The 25,503-nt window shown below is 35.3% G+C and overlaps 1 protein-coding gene across 1 annotated transcript; it reads left to right on the top strand.

Annotated features, from left to right (window-relative positions):
* Positions 1 to 2,021: 2,021 nt before the first annotated feature.
* Positions 2,022 to 23,902, top strand: LOC137403637 (importin subunit alpha-5-like). The gene is made up of 11 exons (XM_068089617.1): positions 2,022 to 2,098; positions 2,559 to 2,628; positions 8,231 to 8,365; positions 10,537 to 10,783; positions 13,448 to 13,653; positions 14,877 to 15,071; positions 15,201 to 15,306; positions 17,309 to 17,445; positions 20,767 to 20,887; positions 22,623 to 22,855; positions 23,316 to 23,902. The coding sequence occupies exons 2-11, from the start codon at positions 2,572 to 2,574 to the stop codon at positions 23,472 to 23,474; spliced, it is 1,596 nt and encodes a 531-aa protein (XP_067945718.1). The 5' UTR covers positions 2,022 to 2,098; positions 2,559 to 2,571; the 3' UTR covers positions 23,475 to 23,902.
* The last annotated feature ends 1,601 nt before the right edge of the window (positions 23,903 to 25,503 follow it).

Genomic DNA, 25,503 nt, shown 5'->3' with positions numbered 1-25,503 from the left:
CTCCTTTTACCATACCAATATGTTCCAATGAGTCTTTGGGATCGATAGTCATTTTAATAGTAGAGCCACAACAACTATCGGCTTTCTACTCATTGGTGATCCTAGCTGCTGTCTCTGCAGATTCGAGTGTAGTATAGATCTCAGATTTGATGAGTGAAATCTGTATTTGTTGACTATGTCTATTATGAGAGAGCCATTATTAGCACATAACGTACGTCGCATCGTGTTTTGTTTAGTGTATTTAAATAGATTTTTGTCGACGTTTCCGTCACAGCTGCTTATGACAATACAATTTCCAGTTTTAAATACTGTAGTAAATGTTTTACTTGATTTGAGTTGACTAGCATTGTTTCTGTTGGTTGGAGATGTAGTAGTGGCATAGTCAGTTGTAGAGTTTATTATAGGATTCCTATTGGTATGAGTATTTCTGTTGATTAGTAGATAATCGAGTGCAAATGGTTGTACGTGCGTGTTATGATTCGGAAGGTCTTAATGCGTAGTGCCTACATTGGCATAAGGCTAATTTGACTTTTTTATCTTAGAAAATTTAAATGTTAAAGGTTGGCTTGCAACAAAATTCACTTTACAGTTATTTGGTATCAATAGGTTCTTCATGTCTTACTCTGTTGTGTTGTAGGTGCCAAATATGTGGAAATGTGATTACAAGCTCTTAAAAACTCAAAAACGAATAGTTAATCGCAGCCATCACGAAAACGCCGTAGTTTTGTTGCCAATTCAACCTTTAAAGAAGTGATTTTGGCTTCGAGCCTTTTTAGTTTTGTACAAGTAGATGACGGTAGATTATTATTTTGTGTTGATAGCTGATTTTCGACTTTACAGATTATTTTCATCAGCTGACTCAGCACCTCTTCAAGTTTGGAGCAGTTACTACAGAGGTTAGCGTCAATAGGTTTTGTAGTAGTGGGACTACCTGGCAAGCTACAGTTGTTCATCGTAGATTTGAGAGTGGGAATAGAATCATCCTTAATATAGTAGGTAGGAGGGTTGATTTGTGATTTGGCTACCATAAAATCTTCGGCTTAAGCTAAGATAGTAAAGCCTTTGAAGCACTGTACATTAGAGCGGTAGACTTGCTTTACAGTTAAGTTGCAATTGTCATATATGTATACCATGCTTGCATACCTGCCAACTCTCACGCTTTGGGCGTGAGACTCACGCAATCACCCCAAAGAAAATATGAAAATGCGTGAGAAATGCGTGAGATTTTTGCCCCAATTTCCACAATTTTATATATACTATCATTGATACTTCAATTGCCTCAAAACCAAATCTCACGCATTGCCCCACTCTTGGGTTGGCAGGTCTGCATGCTTGTGACCGTTGCCACTGCATAGAACTTTATACTCGTATTTTTTCTTCAGTGTCATCTAGATTATTGGCAATAATTTCAATGCTTGCAGCCCACATTTTTAGAAAAACGTAATTGTACATTCAGAATCTATATCGGAGCTAACAAATTTAATCCTGACGCCACGCTTCACCTAGACCACAATTCAGTTCTAGACATAAAAAAAATATCCTGAACAAGTTCTTAGAGCTTTGCACATGGCCAGGTGAAGACTGTTTTATTATCTTTCGTTTCGGTTTGTATAGAATTGTAATGTTTGGAGAGCAATAGTTGGTGAGCTTGGCCCACGTGTGACTATACTTAGTAACTAAGTCGTAGCGCGATCACAAACGATCGCAATTTGCATTAAACACAAATCTGCGACATGACCTTAATCTAGCTTTATTCATAGCCGCCTAGCTTCACCCCCGTGAAGCTATACGGCTCTGGCTCTATTAGCTCTATTAGCTCTATTGACCTTAATTGACCTTGATTAGTTCTATCAAGAAAACACCTAGTAGACCGAGTTCAATAATGTACACTATGAGTTGATACGAGCAAGACATATGACGATGTTCATTGGCTCTACTAGCCAATCTAGTTTTTTTCATACATTCTCTTATATTATGGTTAAACAAGGGTCACGTGTTTTCACGTTGACCAATTATCAGTTTTGACCCGCTCTCTTTCAATCTGTAGTCTCCTGCGTGAAAGTCTGCCAGACTTGTGATTTTGCTCTCTTTTTAACTAGTAAGTTGCAATTCGTTTTGTTCTCTTAGAACAATATTTGCTTTTAGTTTTATGAATCTATGTAGTTGATCCATAATGCTTATAAACTGTCTGTAAAACTCGTTCGTTTGTATTAAGGATAGTTTTTCATATCCGTGGGTCATATTTTATCCCCATTGGCCATCTTACATCGTACATGCTCGCTTGAAAATGGTGATTTTTAGAAGTAATTATTTTTTAAACAAAAAGCTGAAACTACTACAGCATCAAATACATTCTGTTTTATCGTTCCTGTTTTTCGCTGCTCATGTTTTTAGTTCTTCAAGTGTATGCGCTGTTTCACTTCATTTTAGATGAAAGCTTGCATTTCAATATCCATAAATGCTTTAGATCTCAACTATATCAGTTTGTAGTGTAGCTCGTCTGTGGCAAATTATTTTTACATATGTTGTGCTTTGGTCAAAACCTACTATTTTTGTAGATAAATCTTCGCAATGGCTGAGAATGCATCTAGATCCAGACAGTTCAAGAACAAAGGTCGAGGCACTGATGTAAGCAAGAATTGAGTGTAGTTAAATGTTCTGTCGGTATATGTGTCCAAGTCACTTTTTGATTTGAAATCAAGTCTATTATAAACTGATATAATGATAGTTGGTATTAATGAATGTATTAGGTACATTCCAAGTATTTTGATACGAGAGCAACAGTAAGCAAAACAAAATATTAAAAATTAACAAAAGTACTGCCATCGGCAAGGAGAAAATATTTCAAGATTTCATCACTCATTTGTCATTACATTTCAAAAGCAAAAAATTTGAAAGTTCAAAAGAAGATGGATAACTTCGCCTTGGAGACACATTCTGAGTCCTCTTTTACAAAAAAAAACTTATATGGAGCAGATGTTGCAACAATAGACAGTACTAGGAGAGCAAGCCTAACTAGCATTATGTCCTATTTTATTTTGTCAGCGAGATGAATCGTACCTACTATAATGTGACTCCTGTTCTAGATATAATAACGCTCAAAATCATAACAGTATAATAATAATTCTCAGGTCATTATCAACTCAAGTGATTGCCGCTACTATTATCATTAAATTAGATACAGTCAAACATGGATAACTCAAACTTCACGAGACCTAGCGAAAGTGTTTGAGTTATCAGAGCACTGTCACAAGTGCATGCATTTAACAGAAGATACATGTACATATGGGTCTATCCATAATCACCATTGTTACAATTAGAGCATAAATTTAATTATAAAATATTGGTATTACATTTAAGATGATTTTAAATCAAATATTCTCGTAGAGCTCAACAAGTTCTTTCGAATGATGTATAATATGTAACACTAACGTTAATTTTTACTAAGAAATCTTTTAGTTAGTGCGTCACTCGCGTAACATCAGAAAAATATGCATTTTGAAGAGCTAGTCGCTTATCCTTAAAACTCTCTGATTTGGTGGGAAGCACAATTATATAAACCTATTTGTCTTATTTTAAAGAAGCTTGCTGACATATGCACTAAAATTTATACAGATATTAAATGGTAGTGGTGAACTACATGCTTGTAAACACCGCTGTTACATTCGATTGTCACCATCGTTACACTTCTTATATCCTGTAAACTTATAAGTATTTAAGTTCACTGCAATGAGATCAATAATGGTATTAAAACTAGTGATTACAATATATATATATATAGGCAAGCCTTAACTTGAAATGTTTTTTATTGGTTTCAAAGTATAAAGTATAATAATATAATAGTAATAATACATGACAAACATGATTAAGCCTAAATAACGTAAGATGAAAAAATGAATATTGATCATGTAATTGTGAGAATGTACTAACAAAATATTTTAGATAATTCTGCATGCTCTAAATCTTTTGTAAAACCTTACTGACCTCTTTTAGAGAAAGTAGGACAAGACAGTGACTTGGCTATGTGATGAAATTCTACCCATGATATATTTTTTGTATTAACAGCAAGTGTTGTTTGGTTTCACTTTTTAAAAAAAACTGCACTTCAGCTTCGAGGGCATCTACATTTTTTACCACTCCTACATAATGCCTAGAAGTTTTTTTTCTAGACAGCAATGTTAGCACAAAATCACCTTCTTTCAATGTGCTTGCTAGTTGTTTCATGGGTTCGGGATTGCGCTCACATTCTGGATCACTAATTGCTTGGTCATCAGGATCAAAAGTAAAAAGTTAAAACGTTCGAATGGCATACGTTTACTTTTCTATTTCTTTGTTTTATTTTATCTTTTCTCCTCTCTATTGCCATCTTCCGACGATGATAGTCCAACTGACATGGACTATCTTGCTAGTTTATGGACAGTCTGGCGACCTTTGCTTGGGCTGTTTAAAAGTGCTTGATCAATCTTTGTACAGCTTTATCTTCAGATTGTGGGTTGTCAAATTGGGAAGTGGTTGCTACAAAAAATGAATTTAAACTTTAATAGCAATTTTTCACAAAATAATTGAAACATTAACTTAAAACATTCATAATGTACGCAGATGTAGAAAAGCATTAAGTTTTTTGAAGAAAAAAATGAATGTACATACCTGGTAATTCTACTTTCAAAAGTTTTTTCCCGATCTCTGTATTGCTGAACTCTAATTCTTGCTTTTTCTAGTTTCCTCCAATTGATCTTCTGTAAGTTGAGCTCTTTTTTTGTTCTACTTTTTTGATTTTTACTAACTTGGGCAGTCAAATATTGAGTCTATTGTTTTGAACATGACGTATTTTATTACGATATTTCCGCATCTGATCTGCAGATGTTGTCTTACCCATGTTGAAAACAGAAATGACCAGCAGACTTTCCCCCTAGCAATATTCTGTTTCAAGCACTTGTTTCAAGTTACTCCCATGAGTAGATTTGATTAAATTTTGAACCATTCTCAGTATCGGAGTTGCAAGTCTTAGTAATACATTTGTAAGGTAGCAACCATTTGCTAACTTGTTAGAAGAAGCTTGTTAAGTTCCCACAATGGCTTAAATTTACATTATAATGAGTAACTCATACATGAGAACATCAACAACCCCACAAATTACTGTTAAATGTGAAATTCACTCAAATTATTCTTATAATTATATGAGTTGAGGGGTGTAACAATGGTGACAGTGTAGCAGCGGTGACGCAAATTTCGGAAACATGCGCAACTTTGAACAAAACTGAAATTAGTTAAAGGTACAGCGTATAAAGTTAGCGTTGAAAACAAATTACTACTAATTTTGAACTAATAATACAAGTGTAGTAGAAACTTATCGATGTTTCCTGTCACCATTGTTACTCAAATCATGCCAACTTATAAAAGAGCCCCATACCAATAGATCAGTGCACGCAATGCCAATTTATGCATTAACGGGCAGCAAAGCCATTGTGAAATCCATTACAATTAGGTATTTGTGTTCAGAGTAATATGTATACCCTGTACAAGCATCTCTATCTTGCCATTATGGCTATAAAGTATTTTGTGCAAATACACTAACTTTAGCAAACTATTAAAACATGATAGAGGAGCACTACCCCAACAATTATTTTCCATCTTAGGGTTTAGTATGTATACTTCATATGTGAAGCATTATTTTAATGAAATTACTGTTTTGAAATTTTGCCAAAAAATCCATTTATTTATGGATAGACCCATATACAAACTGTATAAAGCAAAATCATAGATTGCTTGTTACAAGTTATAGGGCCCCTCATGTAAAGTTTCAAAAGTATTTATCAGGAAGTAAAGATGTTTTTCTATTACTTGAGATTTGTTTGTTGTTTTAGGTGATGTACTGCTATGAGGTTTTCAGATTAAAGTTGGCAAAACTTGATCGTCGTCGAAACACTCAGAAAAAAATCCATCTTTTTCTTCTGAGCGTTTTAACAAGAATCAATTTTGCCAATTTTAATCTTAAAACATCTTGGCAGTCACATCACCTAAAACTACAAACAAATCTTAGCTGACAGAAAAATATTTAAATTTTCGGATAATTTTTAAAACTTCACACAAGTAAACATTTACGACCAATCCAAAAACGCATGCTTCACATCTGAGTAGTTGTTTCATTTAAAAAACCTATCGAGTGTAGTCTGTGAAAAGGTGTGTTATCCTTATATATCCACATATAATCACTCTTACAATATGCATTTTGCATGTTGTGTCGATCTTTATTAAATTTTTATCGCTAATACTTTTTAACGTTTTTAGTTTGGCCGTAACTTAGCTGACGTGTTAGCGACACCACTAATCAGCTTTTATACGGTCTCCTAATCGGTTCCATTATACGGTACGGGGGAAATATATGTACACTATATACCTATAGGGAGCACTTTACTCGCTAGGAAGGCAGAGTAGTCATAGCTCCGCGATTAATGTAAATTCCTTCGGATTAAAACAAACCAAAGTTTGTTTTAAGTTTGTTCCTTAAAAACTTGGGCAAAAAACTGTTTGAGTTAACCGTGTTAAGTTCGAGTTATCTAAAGCAATTTATCAATGCGTAGGAACGGACCAAAGAATCCGTTCGAGTTAACAATGTGTTCGAAATATCCGTGGCCGAGTTATCCATGTTTGACTGTATATTAAATTTAGATTATTATAAATAATGTTTAGCCACTGCAATGATGGTTTACCAGCATTACTATTTCCTACTAATTTTTGTGTGTGCTGTGATATAGCAAAGAGCGTATTCGTGAATATGGATCATCGGAATAATCAAAACTACAGTTTGAATTGTTTGGGTGTAATCTGATCCACTGTCTTCAACCTTGTCCAAAAGTAAATTCACATCCTGATCCAAGTCTTTTCGAATGCTCTTTAGCACCGACATACAGAGTACTAGCGCTTGGAGAAGCTCTAGGGTAAAACCAAAATGAAAACTAACTCAAATCACTACAAAGGAGATTTGTTTCACATATTCGAGTAATCAAATTGCCATCAATTTGTACGCTGCTTTTTTGTATGCCTTGACAATTATTCTGCTTTGCTGAATAAAATAATTTGTAAGGTAAGTTATTGTCATCAACGATTTTGCATGATCGCGCAAATTGTATTGCGCCATATGTGAGATTCAAACACTGCTAGACGTCAGCACTGAGCCAGGCAAAGTAAAAAACATCTAAACGTCGTTTTAGCAAGTCTCATGATAGGAAACTCTCCGACTTCTTAAAACTAGGAAAAATGTGCGATTACACTTCCTGACAACAACATGCTTGATGACAATAGAAGTAGTAAAGTGGTAAAATGTTGTTTCGCAGCTGTATTTGCTAATGATTATTGCTTGTTTAAAAGTTCCCTATAGAAGTATGCTTGTTGAAAGTATGATTAGACGCAAATGTTAAATTTTTGTGGTAATGTAATTGATAGATTAAAACTTGGTGATAACACTTGGTTAACACTTCCATCGGCAATCATTTTAACAAGCAGTTTCAATGCAGTATTACACATCGTCACAACATTAACTTTGACATTTTATATAGGGGTTCTTTTAATCACATAATCATCCAATACTTTAGGACCATGATTCATTTACTATTGTGCTCTGGGTAGCATGGTTGAATATTCACTGGTGCATGAGTGAAATATGCATGTTATTTTATTTGGAGAATAAGTCTATCAATATCTAGGTCGTATTCAAGATTGATTTTATGGTAGTTGCTGTGACTGTAAATGTGAATTCCTCATCTCAATTAAATAATCCAAGTAAATAGGTACCAGTGAAGCTTTGACCCAAAATTCTCTTTTATGGCATCTAGTTTTCACATGGTTTTATATGGTTCGTTTGTTTAAATTCTATCTGATATTACTTGTAGCGTTATTATTAGCTGGAAATGAATTAAACGAAATACGCTTTATTCTTGTTAGATATTTTTTCCAACATGCAATGATTTCAACATATAAAGCAAATATTGGAAAAGATCATCTTTGGATTAAGAGATTTGACGGTACCACAAAAACCAATCGCTGATGATGTAATATTCCAACACTAGCAAACCAGAATCAGCTAGCATGTTCAGCATTTACTGTTAAGGAATAACAACTTAGACAAACTATATCCTGGCTAATAGCAATGCAAGGACTCATGAGTCTTATTAAACAATGTCTGAAAGGATCAATGCAGAGAGTGTTTCTCCTCATGAATGAATTTTAATAGGATGGTCGAAGGAAAAGAGCTGATGCGAGCCTGGAGTTGAGAAAGCTCAAGAAGGACGACCAGCTGATGAAAAGGAGGAATGTTGCAGAGGCGGATGTTACAGAGCCTGTGAGTCCACTGCAGGAACGCTCGTCTGTAAGTACCGATTCCTTGGGCACTCTCCCATGTTTTTACTTAATTTTCATGGTGGATATTTAGCATCGTTAAATGTGGGGTCCTAATGCTTGCTTTTATTTTCAACTTAACATTCCTAGCTATACACTTCGATCTTTGAACATACTTTGAACTCACATCTTTAACTCTTTCGCAGCTGCAAGCCGATGTATCGGCTTGCGCAGTAATATAAGTACAGACCGTAAGCCGATGTATCGGCTTATCGATAGGGTTTCACTTTTCTTCTCATTACGAAGCCTACACATTAGCTAGACCAATCAAATTTTTTTGTAAAAAAACAACCTTGTTGCCAATCACGTGCAACCAATAAAAAATTATTTGGCTCAACAATTCCATTTCTAATTATTTTTCAAAACAGCAAAACCAGATCATTATTGTCATGGCAAAAAGAAACACGCCGCGTTCGTTGAACGCAAAGAAAAATTGCAAGAGAGATTTCATAAACAATTTTATACTTATCTTTTAGAGAATGTTTTACTGAATAAGATACATTTTACAGCGAAACAATATCTGTTTTTATTCTCGAGATGTTGTCTAAATACTAGCGGTATATCGGTTTTTCGAAAATCCGTTTGAATTAATTTGGGCAGAAAAATTGTTCAATCAGAATTTAATGCGGTAGCAAAAGAGTTAATAAATAATCAACTGTTTATCATTCAAGATGGGGTCTTCTTCAAACTTTAGATACCTTTTTGTATGCATTATATTTGACTAAGAAGTGTACTGCAATTTTTACAATCAGTCTTACATTAAGTATGTACATTAGGTACGTATATAATCTTTAAAATTGCTGACAATTCCATTTTCAGATACTTTCAAAATAAAATACTTTCTAAAAAAAATTTCTAATACCAAATTAGCAACATCAGCGCTCTTGATAACAAGATTCAAATCATGCAGACTGCAGACCTATGAAAATCTGTGTCGAGTTGAGAATTTGTCATAATCAAAAATACACCTGGAAACTGTTGCGTAGATGTCAAATATATAGTAATTCAACTCCTTTGAGACGAATCCTTAAAACATTGGATTGAAGGTCTGTACCTTCAGAACGAGTCCTGACGAATTTGAATTTAGGTAGACCCTTTTAACATGCTATAAATTATTTAAAAATTTGGATTGTGGCAAGATTAATCAGCTGGGGTAATCACAATGTAGTATTTCTTACCTTGTAAAGCTATGCTTTGTGCTTAGCACACGTGAGCAAGTAGTGATTGTTCAAATCCATCATCTTTTCTGTGGAAACTATTTAAAATGGCCAAATAAAATATAATTTATTGTGCGGAAAAAAGTTTGTAAGTTAGAGTAAATGAACGTGAAAGCAACAATGGTATAGCAATTGGCATCGGAAGCTATATATGCTACATTAATCTAATCAAGTGCTTTTATTTTGTTCTCTGCTAGTGTTATAGACATCATGACTTGTACCTTATGTAGCTTGCTTTATAATTTTATTTTTAACATTTGATAGATTGTTATTTGTCCGATAAATATACAGATTTGTACAGTTTAATAAGCCGTAGCTGTTATCCAAACCATGCTTGTGAAAAGTACAGGCTCATAACTAACCTTCTGTTTTGCATACAAAGCCAGTTTTCACTGTAAACTGTAGCAAACATATGAATGGATCCTATGGATTTCCATAAAACATCGTTAAACATATAGATAATGTCTAAAAGTGCTTGTAAAGTTGAGCAAATTGCAACAAACTTGAACAGCTCTAACTAATTACAACTACAATTATAAGATCCCCAAATGTTAGCTACAAGCTACAAGAATATATCAGCTTGTAGACAATTTTCTCAGCTTTCCACTTTACATAGTCAACTATTATAAAGATGAATGCTACTGTAGCAGCTCTTTTGCTTTTCTTGCATTCAGTCGTGATAGGGTTAAACTGGGAAAATTCCATCACACCTGATCAGCGTTTGAACAAATAGTTGTGCATATTAAAATGAGGTTATGAAATACTTTATAATTTTGTGATACACACAGCTTCAGGGTTGTCTGCTGCATCACCTTTCATTCTGTACTGCACCAATGTACATTTACTCATTTACTAAAATTTCTTATGGTAATATTAGATAATGAATACATGCTCTTTTGGTATATCGCTTTATTTTTTACTCTAGAATGTGGATGCTTCGACAATGGCTATGACAATGCCTGAAATCATTGCCGCCATCAACTGCAGCGATCCTGAGCAGCATATGAAAGCTGTGCAAGTAACACGCAAGATTCTCTCTAGGGAACGTAATCCACCGATTGACGACTTTATTAGTGCAGGCTTGGTTCCAAGGCTAGTAAGCTTCCTGAGTTGCGTAGACAATGTGCCTTTGCAGTTTGAAGCAGCCTGGGCCCTAACCAACATCGCATCAGGTTAGTTTCTGGCAGCATATCTCATGATCTAGTAGTATTGCTGTTAGTACTGTAGTCTCAACTGTAATTACTATCTGTTTTTAGTTTATGTCGTCATTTGTGAAGGTTATTGAATATGAGTTACTTTTATATTTCTGCTAAGGATTTTATACTGTTTAAGTTCTAAAGAATCACCATCAGGTTTATCATCAGAGAGTGCTTTCAAACTACCAACACCTGCGGCAAATATTCCTGACACATCACTAACCCGCTGGCACCTTCATTTCTAAAATATCTCAAGGTGAAACACAATAAGCGATATCGCGTAGCGCTAATCTGCTCTAGAGCGAGCTCATGCAGAGCGATAACGCTAGCCCTTCTCATCACAACATGCACTGCGTTTCCATGACGCGCATAATTTGCAACTGTGAGCCAATCCGCATGTTATCCACCTCATGGAAATGGCATAAATCTGCAAGCTAAGTGAGTTTTGCGAACCGCAATACTTTATTGAATTCATCGTGCTTGCGAATCATGGAAACGGCATTTGCGATTAATGCGCATTAGAATATCGATGGCTATTACATTAAAAACATTTTCACGCTTCAGTCGTTTTTATTTCGATTTCAGCAGCCTCAATGCGCCAACGTTCTGGATTGCTGCTAAGCTTAGCGTGACAAGACTGGACGTGACAAGACGTAGCTATTTATAGTCATTAATTAGGCTAACACTTGACTTATGTGGTCAAGCGCTGGCGTTAAATCCGCATTGGCAGGTGATCATTGAAACGCTCGATTGCAAAGTAACTCAACTTGCGAATCATTCGAATTATGTGAATCATGCGAATTATGTGATTCATGGAAACAGTGATTATCGCTAGCGAGGGGAATTTCCCAGAATACAATTTTATGGCGGGTAGTTATTTTTTATCGAAGTTCACCAATGTACAGCAGCGACATTTTGCTATTATGTTACAATTGAAACATCATCAGAACGAACACTGAATTGTTCATAAATTTAATGAAAGCACTTCCAGCCCTGTACGACAAAACACACAGAAATTACAAAAAAAAATTTTAGTCGGAAGCCAACATTTGGAGTCAAGTCTTCTTGTAGTGTACAATCCGTGAAAGTGAGATAGGCCTAATAACAAAAGCAGAATTATTATAAACGATGTAAAAAACTTACGTCGTTGCCTATCGACTTACCTAAATTTATTAACAACTCAGAAGCAACTAATGGTACGGAATTTTATCAGCAGTTTGTCAGTGTACCCACTATATTGTTTGCTGGTAAATCGCCCAAGCGTGTTTAAGCACACGCCAGCGATATCTCCGGCTTCTCCACCCTCATGATGCACGCAATAAAATCGCCTAGCGTGTCTAGACCTTTAGACATCGCATTGTTCACGTAAGACATTTAACTGTAATTCTATCTACTTCGCGGCTTCAATTTATGATGCTTTGCTGTATCATGGCTTTCGTGATCACTCAAGTTTCATCATATGCCTTTAACAAAGATAACTTAAGTTTAAAAGTCAGTCAATTTATTTTTTTGCAAAATGATCAAGTTAAAAAAAGTCAGTCAATTGTGCAGCTATACAGTATATTTATGGTCACTACATGACACCAGGGTACATTACACCAGATTTGGGCTTCATTTAGATACGTATAGCGATACACTGTCAGTGTTGTTGCGAAAGTGTGAATGAGGAGTGCATAGTCTATTAATAACCAAGTTATCTAGCAATGAGCCGGGTTGATGTTAGCTTTCAAACTAGAATTTCATACTAGAGTAGTTTGAAAGCGCTCATTAACTATTAAGTGAATTTGACCATACTTCCTTCATCAACAGAGATTCCTCAAAATGTGCATTTCATCTGTTTGTCTGAAGCCGATCAGTTCATTAATATTTAGCATTGGCTTTGCCTCTTAGATTTTTACTCCAGTGATGTTTTTCCACTCAGTTCTTGTCAAGCTCTTATGGATTTCAGTCTTCTACTCGCGTGGGTAATAGAATAGACTAATTACCTAATGAATTTGAGTAACTTACCTGGAAAGCAAAATCTCTGCTAAAATCATTACTTAAACAATACTTATGTTTTGGGCCAGTTTAACAATCGTTACACATAACGATCAACAGCGCTAGTTGTTAACCCCAAGCAAGCGCTTTATAAATGAGTAGCTTAACCAATGTAATGACTATTTGCCCATTGTATTCTGTGTAGTGTAATGGGAAAGTTTGTCCCCTCTAAATGTGGAGGTCACTAGATCAAATCTAGTGTCGTACGGATTTTTCATTGCTAGATTTTAATTGCTATAACTGGACACAGGGTTTAACAAAAAAAAACAAGTTGAGATAGAAGTTTATTGTTCTGTTTCCATTTCGAGGAAATTCACATATTCCACTTGGGTTTGTAATGTAACCTTAGCTAAGTTGTGGGATTGCTGTATTGCTTGTGTTAAAGGTATAAAAGTTATATTGCAGCATCATAACATAATTACTTAGAGATGCTGTTCATCGACGAATATACTTGGATGAAAGTTAACTAGTTAGTTTTGAGCTCTATGCAGACTAGAAAACTCCATAAAGTTATCTATCAGCTTCTCCTAGCTCAAAGGTTTTGGTTGATGTCAGCCTACTACAGTTTGCTGTCATATACTTAATCTAGTTCACTATCTCCAGGGACAGCTGAGCAGACTGCTGCCGTCGTTAAAGCTGGTGCTATACCTCAATTTGTGGCCTTGTTGAGTTCTGCTGCTGAAAATGTCTCCGAACAAGCTGTCTGGGCCTTGGGTAATATAGCGGGTGATGGCCCACACTTCAGGGACTATGTGATAGATGCAGGGGCAGTCAAGTCTCTAATAGCTCTTGTTACCCCCAATACTAAGGTGAGCAGCGGATTAATTCAGTGTAAGCTTTTAACTTGGTGTACTAGCAAGTAGCTTTCATTTCGTTGTGATGATGTGGCAGTGTTTCATCAGGTCTGCACAACTCTAATTGCTACTGCGTACTTTTAGGGGAATCCTTTGTGATAACCTACTGTTCCTCCCCAACTATGTAGAAAAATAGTTTATTATGTGAGTTCAGTTAGCTGATCAGATTGTTAAATTCGAATGACTAGTACTTAACTATTTCGTTACCGCATTAAATTCTGACTGAACGATTATTCTGCCCAAATAAATTCAAACGGATTTTCGAAAAACCAATGTACCGCTAGTAGTTAAGCAGTATCTTGAGAATAAAAACATATAAATTTAAATATAAAATGCATCTTGTTCAGAAAAAAATTCTCTACAAAATAAGTATATAATTGTTTAGTAAATCTCACTAATGATTTTTCTAACGCTTTGCATTGAACTAACGCAGTGTGTTTTTTATTGCCATGACGATAGCGATCTGCTTTTGCTGTTTGAAAAATAATTATAAATGGAATTGTTCAGCCAAAAATCTTTCTATTGGTTGCACGTGATTGGCAACAAGGTTGTTTCGTTGAAGACGAAATTTGATTAGTCTAGCTAATGTGTAGGCTTTATAATAAAAGAAATGTGAAACCTTATTGATAAGCCGATACACCGACTTACAGTCTGTACTTATGTTACCGCGAATTGTTTGAATTGTTGAACCAAAAAAATTTTTATTGGTTGCAAAAATGTTGTTTCATTGGAGACAAATTTTGATTAGTCTAGCTAATGTGTAGGCTTCGTAATAAAAAGAAAAGTAAAACTCTATGATAAGCCGATACATCGGCTTACGGTCTATACTTATATTACCGCGAAAGTCGATACATCGGCTCGCGGTAGCGAAAGAGTCAATCTACTGTAAAAGAGTATTGTTTTGCTTACAGGACAAATTTAATATTTGCTTTTTTTTGGTAATGTCTCTATGTTTTTATGTGAGATACTTAGGACCGCTATTCATCACCAATGAGTTCGAAACCATAGATACACATGCTATGATCAAGCACCAATTGTACAATGTCCTCATAAATTGATAACGATAAGTGATAGCACACTACATGGGTGTTCTGCTAGCAATACAGGATTGAGTCATGCAACATCTGCAATTGGTCGTTTCATTGATAGACAGGCTTCGTCTCTGTTCATTATTACAGATATCCTCCATGAGAAATATTGCTTGGACTCTCTCAAACCTGTGTCGCAACAAGAATCCTCCTCCCCCATTTGAGTCGTGTTGCCGCTGTCTCCCGATATTCGCTCGAATGCTGCATCATGACGATGCAGAAGTACTCAGTGACACATGCTGGGCTCTCAGCTATATCACTGATGGAGCTAATGAGAAAATTCAGGTATTGTTGCCAACCTTTTGTATCACTTAAAAATTGTATTTATTATAATTAAAAGTATAACAATGTTATTTTAATAGATGTTCTGTACCATTGACAGAATAAATTGCATCAACTATCAACTCATTTTAGGTTGTCCTCGACTCTGGAGTTCTTCCTAGTTTAGTCCGACTACTCTATCACGAACAGTCTCTTGTTGTAACTCCTGCTCTACGCGCTATTGGTAATATAGTTACTGGTAAGTAGCAGTAGTATGCAGCTGTGTAGTGGTGAAATCCAATTCATTGTGTTTCTGGTTTCCGCCAGGTCACAACCATATGACAAGTGAATTCACCGTTTCATACTTCCAAGCTAACTTCTTATGCTGCAAATAACTGACTAGAACAGGTTAGAACTACTTCAGTCAGTTTTTAAAAGGGCATCCATCTTATGCTGAACTTTAGTAGGTCCAAACATCACCGGTATGCTATGTGTATTATTCATTCTTCAAACGCTTCTTATTTAGCTACTTAAAGTTGTACCAGATTCTGTTGTTGCCTAACAAGTTTTCTGCAACATCGTAATAGCCAAATAATTTGCGGATAAAAACTTGACAATGTTGTTACAGTAAAACATATATTTAATGAGATTTAATCGTACCTGGAACAAATTAATGGCGTTAATATTTATTGACACCAATTAGGAATATTCATTCAAAAAAGAAATGTGAAATACTTACTGAGCAGTAAATGGAGGAAAGATGGAGTTACTTTTGTTTGTAAGATGATGGGATTATTTTCACTTTACCAGCTCATCTGTAATATTGTGTGAAAGGGCATCTAGCTACCTCGAAGTTGTTTTTTCTCTGAATTTTAATAGCTCTACTTGATAAATTTTGCTGAGGTATTTCTCTTCATACAGTTCTTCATTCTCTTCATCTATTCTTTTCATACAGTTGTAAGACTGTACTTGAATGAAAAGGAATAGATTCGTAGTCGAAGAAATATTACAAATACTGCGGTCCCCGCCATTCGACATTAATTCGTTCCGGTGTTGGCATCGTAAAGCGAAAATGTCGTATAGAGGGTTATAGAAACCCATAATAATTTTCTAATGTAAACACGCCCTAGTAGAACAAGCGTCAAAATTTTATATGTGTACTTTATATATTAATCAATAGTAACAAAATAGTATATATATATTAACCTTAATAACTACAGTTACTTACAGTAACTTTGGTGTATTTAATGGTTACAATCTGCTTATGATTGTGGTTATGATTTTTACTTCTTCATTTAATATCGTTATTAATCTTAGGACCCGTGGCTAACGAATTAAACCTTTATATAGGTATTTATATGCGTATAATAATTTAAATTTTATGGTAAATATTATAGTGAAATGCTATATTATATTAATGATAGCTAAAATGCACAGTAAGTTTTCGCTTACTGTTCACTAATTTTCGTTTCACTCGCGCAATATTAAGCATTTACGAAACATGAAGAATGCTGAACTGAAAGAGAGCGAGCATCGTATCTCTTTTTTGGCATCGTGGGAGGGATTTCAAATAGCATATCAGTATCTTCGTGATTCTGACCACCCTCCAAATTTGAACTTCGAGAGACATTTTGTTGAAAAAAATGGTGTTATGAGTGAATGAAAAAAAAACATTGTGTTCCATTGCAAGGTGAAAAAATTTTTAAAACGGATGTCATAATCCGGGTATGCACTGTAGTTTTTGTAAATTGACAAAGTAATCTATTTAATACTTCTATTATCTATGACTCTTTTGTTATACATGTAAGTTTGTCAAATGTTACACAAGCTGCACAGATTTTATGGCATTTGCTGAGGTGAAAAGGTTGTAAATTTTGCATCCAGAGATGGTTGTTGTTAACATCTCATTATTTGTTGAAGTAATATAGAGATTAGTTATATTATTACCTTTAACAGTTCTTGTGTTGATCTTAATTCTTGTTTGCATTTTTCTTTTATATCACTTTATTTTGATTTAAAATGATTCATAATAATGATTCAGCACTTCTCGAACTCATGATTTAGTAAAAGACTCTGAAAATCAAAATCTTTTTCTGTATTGTACTTAGGAAGTTTTACTGGCTGATACAATTCACTTGAAAAGAATATTGGTCTTATGAGTGTAGTGGGAAGTAGGATATTTTAGGTTATTGTTAAAGCTCTTCAAATAGCAAAAGTATGAAATGTAATTTGTGATAATTCCTTATGCAAACCGCTTGTAGGTACAGACCAGCAGACGCAAGCCGTTGTAGATGAACCCCATGCTCTGGCTGCATTTCCTGCCCTTCTCTCGCATTCTAAGAGCAACATTAGGAAAGAGGCAGCCTGGGCTATCAGCAACATCACTGCTGGAAGTCAGGTACTCCTTTTGTCCTAGCAAGTAGATCTTGCCTTTAGAGATCAGCACTGCCTTTGCTGCATCTACTGTTGCAAGGACTATCAATATATCAAGCTCGCTCTTACAACTGTTTGGTAGTCATGTTTAACTTCATGCGCTGCAAAGTCATTGAGTTGGTGAACATTTTGTACCAACCTGTAAGTCCATACTGGAATTAAATGTGTCCCATTTTTTGACTATTTTGGAGCTGAGCTTTCGTTGTTTACCTGGTGATTGATGCCTTTAAAACTCTGAAATAAAACTTACATTTAGCCAATAATACGTTGAACATCATGTTTTGCGTTTTCTCTTAGCAACATGGAATTTATTCCATAACGTGCTATGCGAGCAAATGGTTCACTACCAACAAAATATTTTGAAAATTTTATGCCAATAGTATTTCTATCTATAGTCTGAAGGGTGTTTTGGGACACTTTCGAGTGAAATAATCAGTCGACACTTAGAGTTTTTTATGTAGTTACCAAATTTCAGGTCATTTGAAAGATCAATTTTATTGTAACACACAATTTTTATTGTAACACTCAATTCTTTACATACATAAATTTAAATGACCTGTCAAGACGGTCAATAATGCTTGTATATTTCAACCGGTTGAAAGGGAACTGATGCTTCGAATGAGCTAAAATTATTAGGTGTATGTACACACAGTAAAAACTTGTCTTAATGTAATGTTATCAGGTTGTTTCCCCTAAAAATGGCCTAACAGAGCCTTTAGGTATTTGAGTGATATTTTACTAGTTTCTATGCTGGCTTCAACAACTGTTTACACACATGTGTACTCATACTTCTAAAATACTAACATGAGTAGGTTTCTGCTTTAGGTCTAGCATACTTTTCTAGCTGCAGGTCATATTATATTCATCAAACTGTTAGATGTGGGTTTTTTCTGCATTGAGAGCATTCTTGGTGGATGTCCAAATTTTGCTTAAACAGGAGTTCATTATCAGCCAGGACAGAGTTTAAACATAATGATAGTGCAAAACGATGACATAAAACCACTGGCCTGTTTTAGGTTTTAATAATTTATGCTCAACTTTACCGGAAAACCTTTATTTGAACGCTTAGTCTTTTAAACTTTCCCTTATAGTGGCGCGTTGTTAGAGGTGAGGTTGAAATAAAGTGTGGCATTGTATTTTTTAAACGCCTCGTCAAAATACCAAGAAGATATATTTTTCCCTTTCACGTGCGAATTGAATGACGCTTATGTTTTGTACTCTTCTTCAGACGGTACGACAGTAACCTGGTGAAATTAAAAAATCTGCTCCAACTTGTCGTAGACCTCTAAATAAATACACCCGAGGAAGCTGATTCATGTTTTTACCAGTTATCTATTGCTTACAATTAACCTACAATGGTCTTATAGCCTGTGTTGCAATTTGTTTGAGCTTATAAGTTTTTATTTCATTTTAAATAAGGTTGCATAAGAGCTCGTTTCACTCATCGATATGCTTTTTACAGTTTGCAGCCAAAACTGGCTTTTTATGCGCTATGGAACAGGAGTTACGAGCATTGATCCATCATAAGCTGAGTTTAGATTACCGCAATCATGCTGTCTAATAATATGCTATAAATCTACAAATTTTATAGGTTTTATAATAATAATTTATCAAATGGTACAAATATATATGCAAGAACAAGTGACAAACAAGCCATAATTATCATACTAGCAGCGACAAAAATTAACATTTTAAAACAAGTACTAACATTTTTAATACAAAAATATTAGCATCATTTTCTCAGCCAGTTGCGATATGATTGCTATTTCTGTTTAAAACATTTCATGTTCTATTGACTGGCAAACTTCTGCTCAGCTGAGCTAGTCGATATTAGTGCCCAAACGATTTTTAGCAGAGCAAAATTTTTACGCGATTCCATTTTGAATAGAAACTTCTAGCGCAAATAAAGCGAAAACGAGTGTAATCAAAATAGCCTCCAAATGTTAGCCTCAAAATAGTAAGACTATTATACTTAGTAGCAATCGTACTTCCATCGTAAAAGCGAAAACATTTTGACCCGTTTATACACTGAAGTATCAAGACAGCATTAAAAATGGAACTACTATCAGCCTGCTACAGTTACTAATTATATCTATGGTGTTGCTTTCAAAGTCTTTACTGATAAGGTTTAAAGACTTGGAGTTGGACAACAGCTTTTGATATGAACAGGAACAACAAACGAATTGATTATTATTATTGATGTAATCAAGTCATTCGTACGGTTTTGTGGACACTTTTCTATTGATCCCTTATTGTTATGGGTTAGTAAAAATTGAATGTCAAATAGTGCCGGTCAAATAGAAGTGGCGTTCAAATAGAAATTGCGTCAATTAAAGAGGGACGCCCTATTTTTTAATTTTTCACCTATCGTGGCGCTCAAATCGAGTTGGCGTTCAAATAAATGTTTTGCGGTACATAGCTTTATGTTATTAGTTTCTGAGCAAATCTCTGTTTCTGTATTCATGTTTGAGACAGCGAGTAGATTAAGAGAGTATTTATTAAAATATTGTAAAAAAAATAGTCACTAAGCAAGGGTGTGTGTGTGTGTGTGTGTGTGTGTGTTTGATGGTTTAGTCCCCATTGCTCTAAACAGTTACCAAAGCCATGATAACTGTGATTGTAAAAAACTGATTTACAATGTTCATTCTCTCATAGCTTCTAGTTCGGGTGTAGATAAACTGTCAGTCACATATTAGCTTTCGAAGGAAAAAAGATAAATCTTTTCTGATTACTTAATTTATTCAGCTGCAAATGCAATAGTTTTTGATGTTGTACACTATGTCATACACTATGTCATACACCATACTTAGACACTCAGCTTGAACAGCTATTTCACTTTTAATATTTCTCAGCGTAACAATAAATAGGTTAATTGTAAAATAGGATAGTTCATTGCTTGTTTACCCATATAGTGATGTTTTTTCTTCAGCTTATTTGAACTTCGCCGTCATAAGTTTTCAAATGCCTAAAATTTAAACTTTTTTGGTTTCAAGTTTGATCATGCACTAGTAGCACAAATGAACTTCAGAAACTCGTAGAAATCGCCCTGAAAGTTCTTTCTATTCCTGTAAAGCATCACATTTAAAAGCCAAAACATCAATCAAATTAATCAAAATAAGGCAATCCACAAACATTCATCTTCATATATGCATGTGTTTATATGGATATTGTCTGCGCCTTGCATATTTATGTCATAGGTCTAAAAATGTTAGATTACAGAGAAAACATAGACATGCCTTTTTATCTTTTTGTTTGAAATTTAAATTATTAATTTATGACTTCACAGTCACAGATACAGGCGGTCATTGATCATGACATCATCCCATCCATTCTGGAGGTGATGAAAACAGGCGACTTTAAAAGTCAGAAGGAGGCTGTCTGGGTTATCACTAACTTGACATCTGGCGGTATGTACGTAACCTTGTTTATTGCTGTTTACTGTCAATTTGGGTTACCCATTGAATCACAAGGAATGTGATAGTGCCATTGTGAGTGTTCAATTATAAGTTGCCTCAATTATAATCTTCGAAAACACTTTATATGAGTTATCAAGTACGTAGATAGGAGAGCATAACAAAACAAAAACATAACAACACAACACAACAAACATGTGTAACAAAACTCATTGGACAGACAACTTCATTTTATCTGAAGTGATGTTCTTGAACAATTTGCTATCATTCAAGTCTATAACAAACGTGAATATTGTTGTTATAGCTACTATGTTGACTATCTACTCAAATAATTACACTCACTACGATATACATGTAGATGTGGGCACTATTAGGGTGTACAATGTAGTCATAAGGAACTATTTAGGACTCCGAACTCTACTGCACGGTGTCTATCAGTAACAGCCATTTTATCCCACTGTTGCATTAGCTCGAGAGGGTAATATTACATAAATTTTGGCTGTTTTTACCACCTTGTTTAAAGGTTTACTTGCAACAAAATTCACATTACCATTATTTGGTATAAAGATTCATACGCTGGTGTGTTGTAGCTTACGCTGGTGTGTTGTAGGTACAAAATATGTGGAAATGTGATTACAAGCTCTTAAAAGTTCAAAAGCGAACAGTTAATCGCAGCAATCACGAAAACGCCGTAGATTAGAATCCCTTTCCAAAACGGCTCATATGGGGCGTAGCTGAACAAGATGGCTTCTGTTTACACTTTCATGCAACCTCATTCATCAAAATATTTTCACAAGTATACTTCTCGCATTCAATATAACCATGTTTATTGTCCTTACGCGTCTATTTCACCATCATTGTAATGCTGTCATTTTGAGCACCGATATTTCAAAACCAACCGTAAAAATTTGTTTAATTTTTTAACCTTAGCTCGAAGGAGTGCATATCATCTTCTGACAAACATGACTAGTCTGTTGGTCACCTGTGATAGTCGAAAAATGCTGCAGAAATTGTTCGCGTTATTTGGCAGGAAGTATGGGTCACATGATCAGATTACGACTAGATGATTAGCCCAAGCTGAAAGGAAACTGTAAACTAGCAAACATCTATATTTGATACGGGCTTTTCAGTAAAACCCGAAGTGTTTGTCATAATTATAGAGTGCTACGAGCAGGTTTATTTTGAGCCTTTTATTGGCCTTTTAATTCACGTGATAACATCACATGTCAAAACAATAACCAAATTTCTTGAGTACATCAGAGAAATAAATTGATTCCAGCCTACGACGTGTTCGTGATGGCAGCAATTAACTGTTCGTTTTTAAGCTTTTAAGAGCTTGTAATTACATTTCCACATATTTTGCGCCTACATCACAGCAGGGTGAGACATGGTGAACTTTTTGATACCAAATAACTGTAATGTAAGTTTTGTTGCAAGTCAATATTTAAACTAGCAAATGTAAAATCTTCTGTTTTGACTTCCTTAAAAAATAACATGTGCAGACAAAATTTGTATTTGAATGCATTATTGCTTGAAGGACAGAACAAGGGAGGCAAATTTTTGTTTCTTTCAAGTAAGTCAAGCATGAAATTTTATTGTTGTATCCCTGTAGGCCTAAAATTTTGTGCACTTTTGTCTGACCTTCATTGACAAATGTTGCCTGATTGTGAGGTCTTAGGTGCTACTCCTAATTCACTCTTTGTTTTCTCAATTGAGACATTTGATTTAGGCTCACTTCAGCAAACAGCATATACCGTTGATAAGGGTGCTCTTCCCCCTTTGCTTGAGCTGATGGTGGCAAAGGATCCAAAGACGGTCCTGGTTGTGCTAGACTCTATCAACAACATCCTTATAGCCGCTGGCAAACACGGTCAGGAGACAAAAGTGAGGATTTGCTTAATGATAGAAGAGCTCGGTGGCTTGGACAAACTCGAGGCCCTACAGGAGCATGATAACGTTGAGGTAGGCCTTCTGTGAGATTTAAATGATTGCTTGTGAAAATTGCAGTGAATTAAATATATTTGCAAATAAAAGCCTACCTATGCATCAATTGTTTTAAAATGATGATTATTCTTCGAATCAACCAATTTATGCCGAGTCCAAAAACTGTCAATTAGGGTCGCTCCTATTTTATAGCATTTAGTGTTAGCTGACACCAGTTAACTCGACTGAATATGAATCCTGAATGGCTCTCCAGCTTAGGTTTTTGCAACAGTTCTGCAGTTATGGGTCTAATCTTAGCTTAGGTTTCTGCAACAGTTCTGCAGTTATGGGTCTATTCTTAGCTTAGGTTTCTGCAACAGTTCTGCAGTTATGGGTCTGTTCTTAGCTTAGGTTTCTGCCTTTTTAGACTGGCTTCTTACTCAGTGTCATGTTTCTCTATAAGTAAATATTTTAGAAATTTCTGTTACGCTCTCTGTAGATATACCAGTATGCGTTGAGATTGATTGAGACCCACTTTTGTGAGGAAGCTGATTCAGACGAGGCTCTCGTTCCATCGCAGCAAACTGATCAATTCCAATTCTCTCAGCCATCTACTTCAAGTGCTACTGGTCAAGGGCCTTCGAAATTTTCCTTTTAGTTATGTCCTTAGTATATTGTCATACTGTACGTGTTTGCCTCTGTCAATTATCGCTCACTTGTGTATGTTTGCGTAAGCATGTATGTGAAATTGTGCATGAGTTTTTGCCTGAAAAAGGCTTTATCTAGTATTTCTAATGTATGGCCTGCTCTTGCTAACCTTTTCATAATGTGCTATTATTTGTACTCATAAAGTTTGCAAATAAACAATATCTATTTTAAATCGCTTTGTCACGATGGACATTGTATGTACACTATGAATTAATATTTTAGACAGTGTTTTCAACGTCTGTCCGGTTTAAAATTTCACTCGCATCTCGCTCTGCACATGCCGGTTGATCTCTGCTTATTCTTGAATATTTTTCTTCTGCTTATCAAAATGGTTAACTGGCGCAGCAATTGATGCTTTCCCTGATCTGTTATATGCACTCAAAAGTAATCTCGACGATAGGTGAGTAATAAAAGCATAAACATGAAGGCAGCATAAAGTTTAATAATCAGGTTTGTAAGAAATAAAAGCACTGTTAAACTGGTTTGGTCCAACTGAACTGGAGATTTCTCACTACATTCTTCTTGAGGCCTTTTCGGAGGCTTTATTGAAGCTGTGATATTGGTGCTACCATAACCATGCAATGATTTAAGACTGTTGTCAGCATAATTTTGGTTAATTTGGTCAAAAGGTCATACGCCAAGTGGTACTGAACTTGCTCTGAAAAAACAGCAACTAATATTTGACCATAAATTTAACAGTTATTTTCTCAACTGGTGTTTTTGTGTGCTGAATGAAATCAGCTAAGATAGCTGGAAAAGGTAGCAAAATTTACCTTTCGAATGAGCCGTAGTGTTGCTAAGAGTAGTGACCCTGATAGCAAACAATGATTCCCTAAAATGCAAGCATTTTTAGTTGAAGTTGTCTACTCATTGTACATACTGCTGAGTTTGTAATAGCCAAAAGATCTTGGGTTTGATTGCTACCTATTATAGAATGTATAAAAAAGCACACTTTCTGTAGCCTGCTTGAATTGACGTTCAGTAGACCCTTCCACAACCGTAAATAATCGCTCCAAGAATGTTTAGTTGTAGGGATTTTATGTTATACGAACAGTAAAATACATGTAAATTGCTTGATGCGTTCCAGGATCTTTCCAAGCACACCACTTTGGCCCTACAAAAGAAAAAGCTAAACTTAGCATTTTAATTTATTGGCTGTACCGTAACTGCAATATTATTGGTTTTTATTGCCAACATTTCTCCTTTTTTTCTATCTCGTTTTATGGTCCATCATTGCATGCAGTAATTTTACAATAAGTCAAGAGGAGCGCACACCTTTGACTTCCATTTATGATGATTTGTTCATTTTTTTAGACAGCAAGGTCTATTCTACAAAAGAAAGTAAACAAATATTTTATACATCCTCAGTAAAGTAAAACAACAACATATTTTTGCTATAATAAAATCAATGTCTATTTGTCTGTCGTCGATGTCTTCATTGGGTCAAGGTTAAAATAATAGAGGGATTTCGACAATAATTCATGTCGTGACATTCAGATTGGTAGACCGAAGCTGTAACACCAGCACTAATCAATCGCCTCAGTATTTCTAAACATTTGCGCAGCTATATATTCTCTGAGCATTGTCGACACGCCTGATGACCTATCACGTCAAGGTAGACTCATGGAACCTGTACATATATCTGGTAATATATATGTATTGTATATATAATATCTGGTATATACATCTCAAATATAAATTGTTTCCTCGTCCTGGTTTACCGAAGTGGTTGGTAATTTCAATTCAACCTCGGGTCTACCAGAAACCTGGGAGTTACTGACCACAATGCTCTTAGCTGCTTACAAAAGCACACTTTTTTTCAACCCACATGTGTTGACCATTCCCGGTATTTGGCTAAGCCACGTTTGATGTGCAAGTGTTATTGCACCCTATGCTCAAATGACTAGTGGAATACTTGTTGTCCTATAGTTCAGCACTTTAATCTCCAAGGGGGAGTTATGTCTCCTTTTTTCCTGACT

The sequence above is a fragment of the Watersipora subatra genome, chromosome 9, assembly GCF_963576615.1.
Source record: "Watersipora subatra chromosome 9, tzWatSuba1.1, whole genome shotgun sequence".
NCBI classification, from domain to species: Eukaryota; Metazoa; Bryozoa; class Gymnolaemata; order Cheilostomatida; family Watersiporidae; genus Watersipora; species Watersipora subatra.
Note: the sequence above shows the minus strand (reverse complement) of the source record. Positions and strands in the feature narration are given on the sequence as shown.

Coding starts and splice junctions, on each gene's coding strand:
- LOC137403637 (XM_068089617.1), top strand. CDS start 2,572: ATGGCTGAGAATGCATCTAGATCCAGACAGTTCAAGAACAAAGGTCGA. Junction 17,446..20,766: donor ACATCACTGCTGGAAGTCAG/GTACTCCTTTTG, acceptor ATGACTTCACAG/TCACAGATACAGGCGGTCAT. Junction 22,856..23,315: donor AGGAGCATGATAACGTTGAG/GTAGGCCTTCTG, acceptor CGCTCTCTGTAG/ATATACCAGTATGCGTTGAG.